At 40.1% G+C, this 16977-nt stretch overlaps 1 protein-coding gene and 1 non-coding gene across 3 annotated transcripts in view; one reads left to right on the forward strand and one right to left on the reverse strand.

Annotated features, from left to right (window-relative positions):
* LOC124802862 (HSPB1-associated protein 1) overlaps nt 1-7835 on the reverse strand; it is a 95377-nt gene extending 87542 nt beyond the window's left edge. For both annotated transcript variants that reach the window (XM_047263897.1, XM_047263899.1), the window contains exon 1: nt 7611-7835. In XM_047263897.1, the coding sequence (XP_047119853.1) occupies nt 7611-7799 (189 nt within the window). In that variant the 5' untranslated portion in view covers nt 7800-7835. The remainder of the gene's footprint in view (nt 1-7610) is intronic.
* A 5681-nt stretch (nt 7836-13516) lies between these two features.
* Nucleotides 13517-13589, forward strand: Trnag-acc. Its single transcript has one exon. It is a non-coding gene; the product is annotated as a tRNA-Gly (tRNA).
* The last annotated feature ends 3388 nt before the right edge of the window (nt 13590-16977 follow it).

The following is a 16977-nucleotide window of genomic DNA, read 5'->3' on the forward strand; positions in this document are numbered from 1 at the left end:
GTCAGACAAATGTGATCAGTACAGTGTCTTATTAAAATAGTTTTGTATTTTAGTAAATACAAGATACACCAATAACATGGGGCTAAATGTACTAGAATATACCTTTCCCTTATGCTACAGTTTTGTTGTGAGCAGCAAAATTTAATTTCTGATTTTCAGGCTCAACCACACATGGAATGATTCCATATTAGATGTGTTATAATATCTACATCTACATTCTGTGCACCACTGTTTAGTACATGGCAAAGGGTACATCCCATTTTACTGGTCATCAGAGCTTCTTCCTGTTCCATTCATGTATAGAGCATGGGAAGAACTACTGTTTGAATACCTCCATGCATGCTGTAATTATTCTAATCTTCTCCTCATGATACCCATGTGAGTGATAGGTGGCAGGTTGTAGCACATTTCTTGAAACTCTATTAGTAGACTTTCTTGGGGTAGTTTATGTCTATCTTCAAGAGTCTACCACTTCAGTTTCTGCAGCTTGTCTCTGACACAATCCTACAGGTGAAAAGAACTTGTACTATCCATGCAATCCTTCTCTGTGCATGTTCAATATCCCTCGTTAGTCCTATTTGGTACGGGTCACACACACTTGGGCGATATTCTAGAATAAGTCACATGAGTGATTTGTAAGCAATCTACTTTGTAGACTGATTGTACTTCCCCTTTAGTTCACCAATAAACTGAAGTATACTATCTGCTTTATCCACGACTGAAGCTATGCCATCATTCAATTTTGTATCCCTAAAAAGTGTTATGCCCAGGTATTTGTGTGACTTTGCTGATTCCAAATGTTACTCATTGGTATTATAGTCACAGGATGCTATGTTTCTTTCATTTTGTGGAGTGCACAGTTTTACATTTTTGAAAATTTAAAGCCATTTGTCAATCTTTCTGCCACTTTGACATGTTTTCAAGACCTGGCTGAATATTTATGCTCCTCCTTTCAGACAGTACTTCATTATACAGGGGGATTATAATAAAACTTTTAAATCCCTGTAGAAGTAACACAACTGGTCAGAATGAAATCAAATTGTAATGGAATGTTATTGGAGAAGGGGGAAAACACATGGCAGAAAAAAAGGCTACAAAATGTAGCAATAGATGGCTCTGTAAGCATCATAATTTAATAGTGGTCGACTACAAATGGCAAATGAATCATACAACAATGCCTAAGGTGTATGTTTGAGGTTAAACTGTACTACTCAGTGTGCATGGGTATACAGGTGTGATACTGTTAGATATGTAAGCCCATCCACCATGGCAAGGTCATATCACATTGGGTGGGAAAAATTGGTTTTTAAATGTCCTGAGGCCAAAAACCGCATAAGAAGCATCAATCACATCGTTTTTTAATTTTCCTGAGGACAAAAAACGCATAAAAAGCATCAATCAATATCAAATTGGATTATTAATTTCCATGTGACTGGCACAAAACATGTTCAATATGCTGTCCACCATTTTATGAAACAAGTTGAAATTAAGAAACAGCATGTTCCACGACTGATCAAAGTGTTTCCAGAGTCACGTACAGAATATGCTGCGCAATGCATGCCTTCAATGCAGCTAAGTTTGCAATTGGAACACTGAATACAACGTATTTCAGACAGCCCCACAGCTAGAAGTCAAATCGATTAAGATCAGGTGATCGGGACTGCTAAGCTGTAGGGAAATGGTGGCTGATAATTCTATCATTTCCGAATTGGCACTTCAGCAGATGCTTAACTGGATTTGCAATGTGCGGAGGTGCGCCATCTTGTATAAAAATGATCCAATACACAAATCCATGCTGTTGGAGAGCTGGAATGACGTGGTTGTGCAAAAGACACTCATAGCACTTACCAGTGATGGTACAGGTAACAAGTCTCGAAGCACCCTATGATAAATGATGCAGTGAACCCGCACCACACAGCGACCTTTTCAGGATGAAATGGTACTGGTTATTTGCATTTGGATTTTCCATTGTCACTATTCAACAATTCTGAGTATTGACATGTCCACTTCCATGTGCGCAAGAAATTCTAAAGGAAAGGGCTCTCTTGCTGGCAGGTCAACAGGAAGCAACTCGTGCACATGAATAGTTTTGAATGGATAGCAAAGAAGGAAGTTTGGTAAATTTTACGCATAGTGTTCATGGGTATGTCCAGTGTTCAGGAGATTCCCCGTGCACTACACGTTTGCACACCACCATTCGTCTCCTGTATTGCTGTGACCACTGCTTCCACTGACATCAAGTCTATTCGTTTCCTCCTCCCTCTACCAAGTCGCACACCAAAAGTACCCGTCTTTCCTAATCATTTTCTCCAGACCCATGGCAGTCATAGGACCAACGCCTTTTTTCAAACCCTTCAGTGTCTGGAACTTCTGTAGAGCGACGTTTGCACAGCCATCATTCTTGTAATACAGCTTTGCAAGCAGAGCATGATCCTGCATTGAGACAGTCATGGTGAATGTCGCAGACATGAGAGGAAAAGCCGTGTACATGGTGTGTTTATACTAACTTCAATGGGTCGTGCACATGACCGGTGTTTTCATTTATGGATTCTGACACATACAGCACCATCAACTGATCAATTTTCACACTATTTTTTCTTCTGCCTTACGTTTTCCCTTTCTAGGATAATATTCCATTGCAATCTGATGTTATTCTGCCCAGTGGTGTTATTTCTACAGCGTTTTGAAAGTTTAACTTTAATTATAATCACCCTGTATCGTTAGCAAAAAGTCTGAGGTAACTATTAATATTGTCCACAAGTCATTAATGTAAAGCATGAACAGGAAGGCCCCAACACACTTCCCTGGGGCACACCGAAAGTTACTTCTATATCTGACGATGAATCTCCATCCAAAATAATTTGCTGCACCCTTCCTACCAAGAAATCCTCAACCAGTCACAAACATCACTTGATACCCCCACAAACATCACTTGATACCCCACATGACTGTACTTTTGACAATAAGTGTAGGTGTTGCACTGAGTTACATGCTTTTTGAAAATCAAGAAATACAGCAGTTACCAGACTGCTGGATCCAAAGCTTGCAGTGTGAGTTGAGCTTCATGTGATTGATGTTCTCAGTATCCATGTTGGACGGCATGGAAGAAGTCATTCTGTTTGAGATACCTCATTATGTTTGAGCTCAGAACACGTTCTAAGATTATACAACAAATCAGTGTCAATGATACTAGATGGTAGTTTATCTAAATGATTAATGGAAAATCTCATATAAAGATGAGAAACAAATACTAACAAAGAGATAGAGGGGCTGGCCAGTACTTACCTCAGCTCAGTACAGCCGATAGAGGGAAGCCTTCTGATAACCATGCCTCCATCCTTGCTACCCTCCCTGTTTTCCTTTCCCTGTTGCTTCATAACCTGGGTTGTGAGTAACTGAATCCACTTTCCCTTCTTCCCTTTCTTACCCCTCTCTCCTCCCTGATGAAGGAACATTTGTTCCGAAAGCTAGGAACGTAAATTTTCGGATCTGTTTTTTGTGTATCTATCGGCTGTACTGAGCTGAGGTAAGTACTGGCCAGCCCCTCTATCTCTTTGTTAGTATTTGTTTCACATCTCTAGATGGTAATTTTGCAGATCACTTCTACTACCCTTCTTGTACATGGGTGTGACCTGTGCTTTCTTCCACCTACTGGGCACAGTTTTTTGTTCAAGGGATTTACAGTAGATTATAGTTATAAAAGGGGCTAACTCAGCTGAAAATTCAGTATGCAATCCAATAGGGATGCCAACAGGCCATGGGGCTTTGCTCAATTTTAAAACTTTCAGCTGTTTATCAACACCACCGACACTAATAATTATTTCACTCATATTTTCAGTTGCACATGGAGCAAATCTGAGCAATTCTTGTGGGTTTTCCTTTGTAAAGAAACATCTGGAAACAAAGTTAAGCATTTGAGCTTTTGCTTTGTTACCCTCAATTTCAGTTCCTATCTCATTCGCTAGGGACTGGACACTAACTTTGGTGCAACTAACAGTCTTTACATACTACTAAAATTTCTTTGGATTTTGTGAAAGCAATTTGACAATATTCTGCTATGGTAGTCATTGAACACTTCACGCTTTCCTCTCTTGACAGACAAATGCGTTTCATTTAGCACCTCTGTAGCTATAGTCTTACGCATTGTTTTAAACTTATTGTGCAATAGTCCCCATTTCTTTAGAAGTTTCTTTACAGAGCCTGTATACCATGGAGGGCCCCTTCCATTATGAGCTATTCTACTGGGTACATATCTATCCACTGGATGGTCATCTATTCTCTTAAACTTACGCCACAGTTTCTAAACATGCTCCTGCTCTGTGCAGAATGTTTCCTCATTGAGATATGACACTACTTTTTCTCTGTCTAGTTTGTTGAATTTATAAATTTTTGTGGTTCCTTCAGTTGCCCTTCATGTCTTGCTATTCATTGTTGCTATAACTGCCTTGTGTTCACTGATACCAGTTTCAATGTGGACTTCCTGAAAGAGGTCGGGTCTGATTGTTGTCATTAGATCTGATATGTGGGGTTCTGAACTATCTGTCCACGGTAGTTTTTAGAAGAGGCATTTAATATTGCTTCATAGGATGTCTTATCATGCCCATCACTGACGAAACTGCAGTTTTTCCAATCAATTGTTGGATGATTAAAGTCTTCACCAATGATTACTGTACTATTGGGAAACTTGCGTACAAGTGAGTTGTTTTCTCTTAAGTTTTCAGTTTCACTAGCGGATTGTCTGGTGCGTGATGGGATTCAATTATCATTTTATGTCCCCCCTTGATTACAAGTCTCATCCAAATAATCTCACAAACTACTTCAGTTTCTATCCCTCTGGATCTCAGCTTCTTGTCTACTGCGGCAAATTTGCCGTCTACATTTCCCATTAACCTATCCTTTCAATATGCACTTAAATTTTCCCTAAAAATCTCACTGCCATCAATTTCAGGATTCAAGCAGTTTTCGCTGTCTAGTATTATGTGAGTTTCACTGCTGTCCAGGAACACTTTGAACTCGGGCACTTCATTGTGAATGCTTCGGCAGTTAACCATTATGATTTTAATACCTATGGGTGCATTCCTTTGGATCTCCTCAAGTTCTCGGTTACCAACCAGATCGGATGGACAGTCACCTAACCTAAAAAGCCCTTGCATGCACCCCACACACGATCCACTACCTGGATAACAGCTTTTGATGTGTAGCGAATCCATGACCCATTTAGAGAGACCCCACAGATCTCAACGCTATGGCACAAGGCCATGAAGCAGCAGCCTAGCTTGTCACAGAACTTTTGAAGTCTCGGGTTCAGTCCTTCTGATCGACTCAAAACCAAGGGGGGCTACAATCAGTTCTAGGAATGATGCTGCTACTTTTGAGCTTCATTGAAGCTGTATGCAAGGCTCGTCGTCTTGACATTTTCTTCCAGTCACTGCAATGATCCAAGTATGATCTTGGACCCCAGATGTCAGGCATCAATCTGCAGTTAGTTGCACCTTTTTCACCTCAATGGCAGCCAGAGCAGCCTCCTCAGCAAGCTGAATGGGCCTCCAGGCATAAGTGTACCTGGTGTGCTTTCCGGTCCCTTGCTGCCATTTCCCTAAGAGGCACCATCTTTTGCCATACAGTTAAACTGCGACACTTAATAGGCCCCGACCCTTTTCCATTTGTCTCCTTTTGACACTGGACAAATCAGGTTTCCCCCAAACAGGTCAAGTCAATCCCACAGGTTCAGTTTCAGTTTAAGAATGCACTTCGAACTTCTTGTTATGGGGATCAGTATAACACCCAGTCCTCCCCGGTCACCGTCTGTCAATCACACAACTGGAAAAAAAATCCTCTTAATTTGATTGAGTTAATTTTTCTATTGCTGTGTTACTGTCACTTTCATTTAAAGGCAGCAATCACATGTTCAAATTGCACAATGTGCATAACCAAATTAGGTAGTGCACTTTTTTTTAGTCACGGATCTGGTTTGGTATGGTGAAAGGTCACACTCTGTATGGCCATCCTCAGTTAGACATACAGTGTTATTCCTGAAACACCTCAGAGAAATGCTGGAATGGTTAATTCAACAATGCCAAGCCCGACGAGCTGTCCTCATTCAACATATGGTTATATTCATGTGTCTGTCTACATATCTGACATCCGTTTTCCTTGTATTAAGTTTACACACCCTACATGATTGTAAAATAATCCTTGGATGGAGAATTTACTAATACTATAAAGTTGCAGGGGCTGTCAGTGTGATATGCGTTCTGAATGTTGTATTTGCAGATTTTCTGATTTGCAAGCAGGGTTATTCATGTTACCAGCATTAATGAAGTACTGAAATTTTCTTTGAGACACCAACATTACTTCAACTCAGTTTTGTAACATCATGTGCTGCTTTACACCTTTGTAGGTCAGTTGTAAACCACATATGTATAGGACTGGGATTATGTTCTTATAGGCTACATTTTTTTATCGTAAGATGTAAGTGTGTCTCTTATGTAACAAACTTTTGGCTGCATGATGGTACATACATTAAAAAAATTTAAAAAAGAAAGTTACACCATCTTTCATCCTGTTTCCAAAAACCTGTTGTCCATGTTACTAAGATGTAATATCGCTAAGGAAGTCTTTATAGACCGGACTGCTACACTTGTTATGAAAACATTGTGATACCACCACCCTGAGAGTCTCTCTCTCTCTCTCTCTCTCTCTCTCTCTCTCTCTCTCTCTCTCTCTCTTCTCACTCTCACTCACACTCACACACACAAAACAACAACAACAACAAAAAACAAAAACAAGTTCAGTGACCCAATTTTTTGTATCCAATAAGTTTAATATTGAGTTCTAACATCCCTATCTCACTGTCAAGATTTTGTTTTCATTATCTGCATCCGTATCTTAGAGAGATTACCACTGGCTACAAAAGTTACTAAACTGCCAGTACAAAATGATACATTTGTCTATGACTGTGAACCAAATACAAGTACTGCAGAAATCGCACCCTATGGAAAAATTAGATGCTTTCAGAAATGAAGCTGTCTGTACCTTGCTAACTTACCAGGAGGAAAGGATATGGGAAGGGGCTTAGGATCCAGAAGCGCATTTAATTTTCACTCTAATCAAGTGCGACTTCAGTTCCATTATGGAGGGTGTACAACATGATGGTATAAAAATGTACTCTCTTTGCCTTCTTTAAAACGCTTTCACGAAACAACTGTATCTGTCACAACCAGATGGCGAATCAAATCCTGTACAATGAATCCTAGGTATGAAAGCAAGCAACTGATTACTAAGTCAACGTTGAGCTGCCTATTCTCACTTACAGAATACTTTTAGTAGATAGTGGCTAATACTCCTTCATACAGAATAACTATGTCCAAAACTCGTTCATGCAAATTGTTTACGTCTGAACGTGAAACACGCATTTATTTTAACTTTGTATTCTCTATGTATACGGCATTCGATACTCTGCTAAACGTGGAGCAGGGTTAAAAGTAATTATAGTCTTCATATTCACACGACCAACTGGCTAATTCTTAACTGATGAACCCGTATGATACCTAGGAATCTCAAACCAAAGATGGCATATGTAGAAAAAATTATTTCTGAAACAAACTTACTGGGGTTGCTTTGTTTAATCCAACCCTGAATGGCAGTTTCTTGTCGCCTAATTTACTCGCCCACTGTTCCATGTCCCAAGACAATATTTCCCAATTTGTGATCATATTATCGAATACAACAGGTTCTTGAACAACATTCAATAAACTGTGGCGTAATTCTGTTACCGACGTATCACCACAATCACTCATTTTCAGGTTTGAACTTAGGCACACTCGCGTCGCCTGCTTGTACTTGAATGCGAAAACAAATGACGCTATACATTCAATATGACCGCAGTTGAATTATTCGATCCATAACTTTGCAAAAAATCTTCTATGTTAACTTATTTAACTTCATGTTTTTCTGTTATCGAGAATGTATTTTCAGTTGCTTTAGACGTGATCGTTAGTGTTGACAGGAGAAAGTAGCGCATACTGCACGTATGAATAGATCTGAGACAAAATTCGCATCTCGGTGTAGTGATTAAGCCGCGTTTCCACTGTCTATGAAAATTTGCATATGCATCTACCCTCAAGTCCCGTAGGAGTGCAGTATTAAATTGCTTTTATTTACGAGTTTGTGGACACTACAGGACACCACGTATCGGAAGTGCAAAGCCTGCGTTAAGATTTGCAAACAGAGCTGTAGCGACCTATTGGTGACACAGATCGACAATTCGAGAAATCGATGCGAGTGCATGACTTGAGAGAACTGCATCTTTTTCCCTTTCTTTATTGATATTTCATCCCGTCACCCCTTTCCAGCGGGAATTTATGTACCACGAATTTAAAATTACTGTAGAAGATGATATTAATCGAAGATGTAAGTAAATAATACTGTCTTTGTGAATTATTTACAAACTGTAATAAAGATGTATCCAAGGTTCTCGGGTGTCCAGCCGGATCCGTTCGTCGAAGTTCCACGATATTTCGGCGGATAACCGTTTCGCCATCATCATGCTGATGGAATGATCTGGAGACCTGGAGACCGTGTTCCGCAAGAATGGGTATGGCAACCGCCAAATCCAAAGGCCTTCCGACAACAGAAGTGCAGCAAGAACCGAGATGAAGAACAACCGAAGAAGAAAAGCAAGCTCTGGTCTTTCTGCCGTTTGCTGGCAACGTGTCGTCAAAAATAGGGAGACTGTTAAGGCGACACAAGATTGACACAGTCTTCCGGCCACCAGCAAAGATTCGTGACCTACTAGGAACGGCAAAAGATGACGTAGGGCTGAAGAAAGCGGGCGTATACAAAATCCCGTGCGGCTGTGGCAAATCCTATATCGGCCAAACAGTTCGCACGGTCGAGGACCGATGCAAAGAACACGAACGTCACACCTGCTTACGCCAACCCAGCCATTCGGCCCTAGCAGAACATTGCATTGAAACCGGACACACAGCGAAATTCGAAGAGTCAAAAATCCTGACTGCCACAAGTGCCTACTGGGACAGTATCTACGAGGAGGCCATAGAAATTCGAGTAACAGATAACCTCATCAACAGGGACACAAGGCCTGGAAACCGTTATTAAACACCATCAAAGAGCCACGGCGGACGGAGATGGACTGCGCCTACCACCGGGCGTGGCTGCAGCTTCCTCCACCTCTCTCACCACGCGGCGCCCCGCCCGCCGCCCGCGCCGGGGTACGACTCAGGACCCCGCGGACATAAATACCACGGACACAGCGCAGACAGATCATTCCATCAGCATGATGATGGCGAAACGGTTATCCGCCGAAATATCGTGGAACTTCGACGAACGGATCCGGCTGGACACCCGAGAACCTTGGATACAGCACATTCGCCGGGAAAGCCTGAGATCTCATTGTAATAAAGATATGGGCAGACAACACAGTAAAAAGACTTGAAAAAAATGAACATGGCAGAAGAGACACACACCATTAAAAATATAGCACTGTAAATGTCCACTAAAACTGGAAAAGGACCTGCCCTGGGATGGGTGATAGTTGATAAAAAGATGTTATGGAGGGAGATAGGAGAGTGGTGGTGATGAGGACTCATGGACTGGTAAGAGGTGAAGACACAATAGGGGTGGCTGGCATTGCAGTCGATAAATTTGCGAAGAGTGGGGTTGGGCACAGGGGAAAAGTCTGAGGTGTGGCATAGGAGAGGATGGGAACGGAGCATGATGGGAATATCACCACCTGGATTTCTTCTCACATCATGTGCAGCTGCTCATAGTATGTGCTCGGTAGCCAGAGACAATGGTGACTTGTGTGTGAGTTTCGTTTGCATGTATGTTGTCTAATTCGGAAGCAGGCCTTTTGGCAGAAAGGTTACTTGTTTAACAGTCTTTTAGTTGTGCCTATCTGCGACCCAGTATCTCCACTATATGGTGAATAGTAGTCTATCATTTTATAATATTGATATTATTCGATGCTGGATTTTCCACTGAAAGACCCAGAAATATATTTTATACCTTGTAGAATTAATGCTGACAGTTATTGTCACAGACACCCATGAGGATGTCGCCCTTAGAAGCATTAGCTGCAGTTATAAGTAATTTATTTAGAAAACTTGATATGTTTTATTATAAAGGACATTGAGTTATCTGAACAGTTATGTGGAAGACGTAATGCATGGATGAAATCCATTTGTATATTACAACATATTGTTTCACTCAGGTACACGAACTTTCGCGTTACATTCGGTGGCAATATCATTTGATCCTAACACATTTTCAAGGGGTGGTGTTGAAAGGGTGGCTTACATTTAAATAGGTTAGGCTTGATGAGTCTGTCTTTGGATATTCATAAAATAATGAAGTGCAAGAAAAGTCAATTGGGATGAGCAGCCACAATTGTCAACCAAAACTAAAATGTGTAACAGGGGTAAAAAAAATATCTGCAGATCACACACAGGAAAAAAACTGTCAGTAATTGGAATACAAATGCACCTTGCAGAATTTCCAAATGTAATTGTCATTTTTTTTTGTGCTCCACGCTACTCTATCCTGTACAAGCCTCGCCAGCTCTACATAACAACTGCAACCTACATCCATTTGAATCTGCTAACTCTGTTCAAGCCTTGATTTCTCTCTACAATTTTTACCCTTCCTCTCCAAAAGTTACTGATCTGTCCATATAATATTCAGCATTCTTTTGTAGCACTACGTTCCAAGAACTATTTTGTTACTCATTCCAAAGCTAACGACTTTTTAAGTTGGGCAACCATCTGTTTTGTCCATGAAATGTGTTTGAATTTGCGAATATGGACAACCATCAGTTGTATAATGGAATGACGACAATGAAAATTCACCCCAGACCGGACTGGAACCCAGATTTCTCACTTACCTTTAGTGGTTGCCTTACAGTTAGGTTATCTGATCTGAGCTCACAGCTGGACGCAAATGTCCGAACATCGATAAGTGGGAAATCCATGTTTGAGTCTAAATACATAATTAATTTTCATTGTCGTCATTCCATTATACTGGTGATGGTCGTCCATATTCGCAAATTCGAATACATTTAATGTATTTTATAATGGTTGCAGCCACCGCTGTGCCTGTTTCTTTGGAATTGCGTGCATGTCTGAAGAAACTTTGTAACATATTTCTCTACAACACAGGTGCTGCAATATCATACCTGTCTTAGCTGTGTAAATGAACACTGGCATAATAAGATTGAATAAGCAATTGGTAATGGTGGTAAGCCTAATCTGTAGCAGTGCCTGAGTTTAAAGTTAGGTTGAGAAGTGACAACAAATGCCTGCCAAGTGTTTTGGAGCATGTACATATCTCGTATTTAAACAATTAGACACAAACTTGTGGAGGGCCTCTGATATAGATTAGGACTGGGATATATGTGCAATACAATGTCTGTACCTTATACCAGACAGTACTGTTAAAGGATTCACACAGTTTTAGGAGAAAATGTTCTTATGTGGTGAAAAATGGTCTAAATATTGGATTTTAATTTTTGGAGACATCAGTGTCTACATAAGTCTAAAGTGTAAAGACACCCAAGCAATTTGATTTTCTTAATATGCTATGATTGAATGAGCAATATTGTATTAATAGTTCATGTAGACAATTTTCTTGTTTGGTAATGTTCAGAAAAATAAGTACAAAACTGGATTGTTCCATAAAGATCGCTAGAGCATGATAGTGGACCAGCTTCCTCACCCACACCTCCAGGATATCTAGGTTTTGGTGACAGACTGATCTGTAGTGTATCTCAAAGTCCATGTTTCATTGGAGAACAATATTTTAGTTGGAGCGCAAATGAGTTCCATTTTGTAACCTCTGCCTACAAAGGCTAAAATTAAAGACTCAAATGCCCGCAAAACACTGCAAAGAAATTTATATTACACTTCTGAATCATGAGAGCACGAAAATTACTGCTAAACTTAAGGATATCAAAATAGAGTCACATCCTTGAAAATTTTTATCCTAAGTATACATTTCCATTATCTATCAATGCACTCACATATACAATGCGATTAAAAGTAGCCGGACACCTGGCTGAAAATGACTTATAAGTTTGTGGAGCCCTCCATTGGTAATGCTTGAATTCAATGCCATGTTGATCCACCCTAATCCTTGACGACAGCTTCCACTCTCCCAGCATATGTTCAATCGGGTGCTGGAACGTTTCTTGTGCAATGTCAGCCCATTTTTCACGGAGTGCTGCACTGAGGAGAGATATCGATGTCAATTGGTGAGGCCTGGAACGAAGTCGGCATAAAAAAACATTCCAAGGGTGTTCCGTAGGTTTCAGATCAGGACTCTGTGCAAGGCAGTCCATAAAGGGATGTTATTGTCGTGTAACCACTTCACTACAGGTTTGCGTTATAAACAGGTGCACGATCGTGTTGGAAGATGCAGTCGCCATTCCTGAATTGCTCTTCAACAGGTGGAAGCAAGAAGGTGCTTAAAACATCAGTGTAGGCATGTGCTGTGATAGTGCCACGCAAAACAACAAGGGGTGCAAGCCCCCTCCATGAAAGCATGACCACACTGTAACATCATTACCTCCAAATTTTACTGTTGGCATTACACACGCAGGCAGACGATGATCACCAGGCATTCACCATACCAACACCCTGCCATCAGATCGCTACATTGTGTACCGTGATTCGTCACTCCACACAACGTTTTCCTACTGTTCAACCGTCCAATGTTTACACTCTTTACGCCACGCGAGGCACCGTTTGGCATTTACCAGCGTGATGTGTGGTTATGAGCAGCCGCTCGACTATGAAATCCAAGTTTTCTCACCTCCCACCTAGCTGTCATAGCACTTGCAGTGGATCCGGATGCAGTTTGGCATTTATGTGTGATGGCCTGGATAGATGTTTGCCTATTACACATTATGATCCTCTCCAACTGTCGGCGGTCTCTGTCTGTCAACAGACGAGGTCGGCCTGTACACTTTTGTCCTGATATGTGTCCCTGCACGTTTCCACTCCACTATTACAGTGGGAAGAGTGGTCCTAGGGATATTTCGGAGTGTGGAAATCTCGCATACTGACGTATGACACAAGTGACACCCAATCACCTGACCACGTTCAAAGTCCATGAGTTCTGTGGAGTGCCCCAATCAGGTCTCTCACGATGTCCAATGACTGCTGAGGTCACTGGTATGGAGTACCTGGCAGTGAGTGGCAGCAAAATGACCTAATATGAAAAACACATGGATTTGGGGGTGTCCGGATACTTTTGATCACATGGTGTTGTAAATATGAGAACGATTATGGTTCTGCTGAACTTCTCATGATTCATCTCGACTCAGAGTGAACTTTGAAAAACTATATGGAATATTTGTGTACCCAAGGTAGCATGTGTTACATATCTTTTAACTAAACTCAGATTCTGTAATATTGGTAATGCTTAATATTTTTTCTGCCTTTTTCTACAACCAGTTGAACTATGGAGTTCTGTTGTGGGGCAATTCCTCTTGATGTCCGCCTTTGTAGTGCAGTGGTAGCATTATTGTCTACCACGCAAGGGGGCCCAGGTTTGATTCCTGGCAAAGGACTGAGTGTTGTGTGTCCATCATCATTTTCATCAACACTGACATGCAAGTCGCCAAAGTGGCATCAACTGTAAAAACTTGCAATGTGGCTGCCAAACCCTGAAGGGGATATCCTGGCCAATAAATGACATATGATCATTTAATTTCATTTCTCCTGATAAATAAAAAATTCTTAATTGGTAGAAAAAAGGCAATCAGATTATTTGGGGACAAAATTAAAGCGTCTTGTAGGCCACATAAAAAACTTGAAAATACTAACATCTTTGTTGTCCTTCATTACAAACTGTTACATACAAACAGGGCAACAAACTGTGACAATCTGTTTATCAACACGATACACGTAAAAAAGCAGATTGACATCCCAGGTGCCAGACATTAAAAAAATTTTAAGCCAATCAATCAAGAGAATAATTTAGAATTTGCCTCCAAAATGAATACTAATATTGTTTCATTTATGTTGACATTTATTTATCTAATGTACTGTTTCACATATGTATTATATTGTGACAGTAATTTTTTAATTTATTCATCCAGGGATCATCTCACAATGAAATAGGATCTATCAGTATATTACAAAGAAAGTAAATAGCTCCAGTATACATGACGATAGTACTGGGTGGCCGGCCATGACCTTGCTGAAGGCACCATCCCAGAATTTACCTGAAATGGTTTAGCAAACTCAAATCAGTAATGCCAGATTGAGTGAATTTCATCCTTCCAAATACGATGTCAATGTTTTCGCTACAGTTCTCACGACTCCAGAGAGTACCGCACCACAATTGATAAGCCATGCTCGAAACACTGATAATGCAGCAGCTGTGTGGTTCGGTAGTATGAACTACACTGAGGTCCGCCAATGGCCGCAGCTGTCAACCTAAGGGTATCACGTGTGGATAGCGATTGGTTGATGCCTCATTAAATATTGGATCACTGAGCTACAGCAGATAGTTTTCTTCAGTGCTCCATGTCATGTGTAGTCTTCAGCTATCGCGAAGTCTACAAGCTGCAGTATTCGTCTCTTGTCTCCAAGACTTAGACTCCATAGGCACTGTCGGCCAGCTCTGGACTCTATGTAGGCATCACTCAGAGGCACATTGACAGGACTGTAATATTTTAGAGGACTTGTAATAATTTCAAATGTCTAATTGTGCTGGACATTTCACAAGTAGAAGCATCATTTAAGATGTGTATTTCTTCATGTTTAACAAATATCATTTTATTATTAATTCTTGGGAAGCTTTCTGATTGAAGATAACCTACGCTGTCCTCCACCATTCCCAACAGATGTCTTCACAATAGTACAGACCCATTTGGTTGATCCTCTATCGTACAATATTCTTTTTATAATGTATAACTTGCATCAAATATTTTATAATACAGGGTAAATCAAAAATAACTTTGGAGTGATACAGAAATTTATTGAGACAACTTAGAGAATCGATAGATGTGTCGTTTTGTAGCAAACAAACATCAAGTTTCACATGAAAGTGTCAAGTGTCACTTTGGCTCGATGTGACTACCATCTGTGATGCTCTAAACATTCCACTGGTAATCAAATTTCTTCCCACATTCGTTGCAGCACATCGGCATTAACTTGTGCAATTGCAGCATAGATTAGATTTTTCAGGTTGGCCAAATTGTTTGGTGGTTTGGTGGGGGAGGGCCATACACACGGTCTGTAATGAAACCCATAAGGAAGAAATCCAGTGGTGTCAGATCTGAGGAGTAAGGTGCCCATGTGACTGGCCCTTCAAGGCCAATCCACCAACCTGGGAAGCAATTATCGAGAAACCCTCAAATTTTCGAGAGAAAGTGAGGTAGCGCACCAGTGGTGACTTATGAGCAAACATTCTGAGTGTTCACAAATTTTTAGATCGAGATAAATGTGAGAGTGTGGAATAATAGCATCTCCTCTATAAGATTTATTCTTATCAACATATTTACATGACTACATCCACTGACAATAATAATAATAATAATAATAAGCTGATCAGATCCGTGTAATAATCAAAAATAACAAGATACCCCAGTCAGAATTAGAAAACATCAAATAACAAATACAACAAATACTGGAACAAACTAATGTGCAATCAGAAGAAGAAGAAAATACAGTAATGGACTCAAACATCCCAGAGCAAACAAACAAAGAACTACATGCATCAACTAAACAATCAGAGGGAAACAAAATCTTAAGACAGCCACCAGAACAAGCACAAATAAAACACGAAGTGACACACATGTTAGATATAGAAGAAAAATTTCAACTGACATATATAGAATACAAAGACACAAATACAGACATTAGACCATTCTTGCATAGACCGCCAAATAACCCGCAAGTCAAAACAACAATAAAAGCTATCAACACAATCATACACAACAAAATAAATGAAAACACAACTATGGAAGAATTACAACTACTGGTTTATATAGGAGCACTCACTACACTAAATATACACACTAGGCAGAGATCAGAACCAACCAACATACAGAAGAAACCCACAAAACCAGCATGGCAATACAGGCTACAGATCAGAATAGAAAAACCGAGAAAAGACATCGGACAGCTAACACAATTTATAAGAAATGAAATGTCAAAAAAAAAAAAAAAAAACGAAAAAGGTTAGGTAAAATCTCACAACAAGAAGCGATAGAGTAATTAGATGAAAAGAAGCAGAAATTACAAGCATTAGCCAAACTACTTAGAAGATACAAAAAAAAGTGAAAATAGAAGGAAACAAAAGCAAACATTCAACACAAACCAAAAGAAATTTTACCAGACAATAGATAACACACACATTAAAATATACAATCCACCAAACATAACATACATGGAACACTTCTGGAGCAACATATGGTCAAACCCGGTACAACATAACAGGCATGCGCGGTGGATACAAGCAGAAACAGACACATACAGGATAATACCACAAATGTCTGAAGTGATAATTTTGCAACATGAAGTCACCCAAGCAATTAATTCCACTCACAATTGGAAAGCCCCTGGAAAAGATAAAATAGCAAATTTCTGGCTAAAGAAGTTCACCTCAACACATTCACATCTAACTAAATTATTTAACAGTTACATTGCAGACCCATACACAGTCCCTGATACACTTACACATGGAATAACTTACCTGAAACCTAAAGATCAAGCAGACACAGCAAACCCAGCTAAATATCGCCCCATAACATGCCTACCAACAATATACAAAATATTAACTATAGTCATTACACAGAAATTAATTACACATACAACATAGAATAAAATTATAAATGAAGAACAAAAAGCCTGTCACAAAGGAGCACGAGGATGTAAAGAGCAACTGATAATAGATGCAGAGGTGACATACCAAGCTAAAACTAAACAAAGGTCGCTACACTACACATAC

The sequence above is a fragment of the Schistocerca piceifrons genome, chromosome 6 (genome assembly GCF_021461385.2).
Source record: "Schistocerca piceifrons isolate TAMUIC-IGC-003096 chromosome 6, iqSchPice1.1, whole genome shotgun sequence".
Classification (NCBI taxonomy): Eukaryota; Metazoa; Arthropoda; class Insecta; order Orthoptera; family Acrididae; genus Schistocerca; species Schistocerca piceifrons.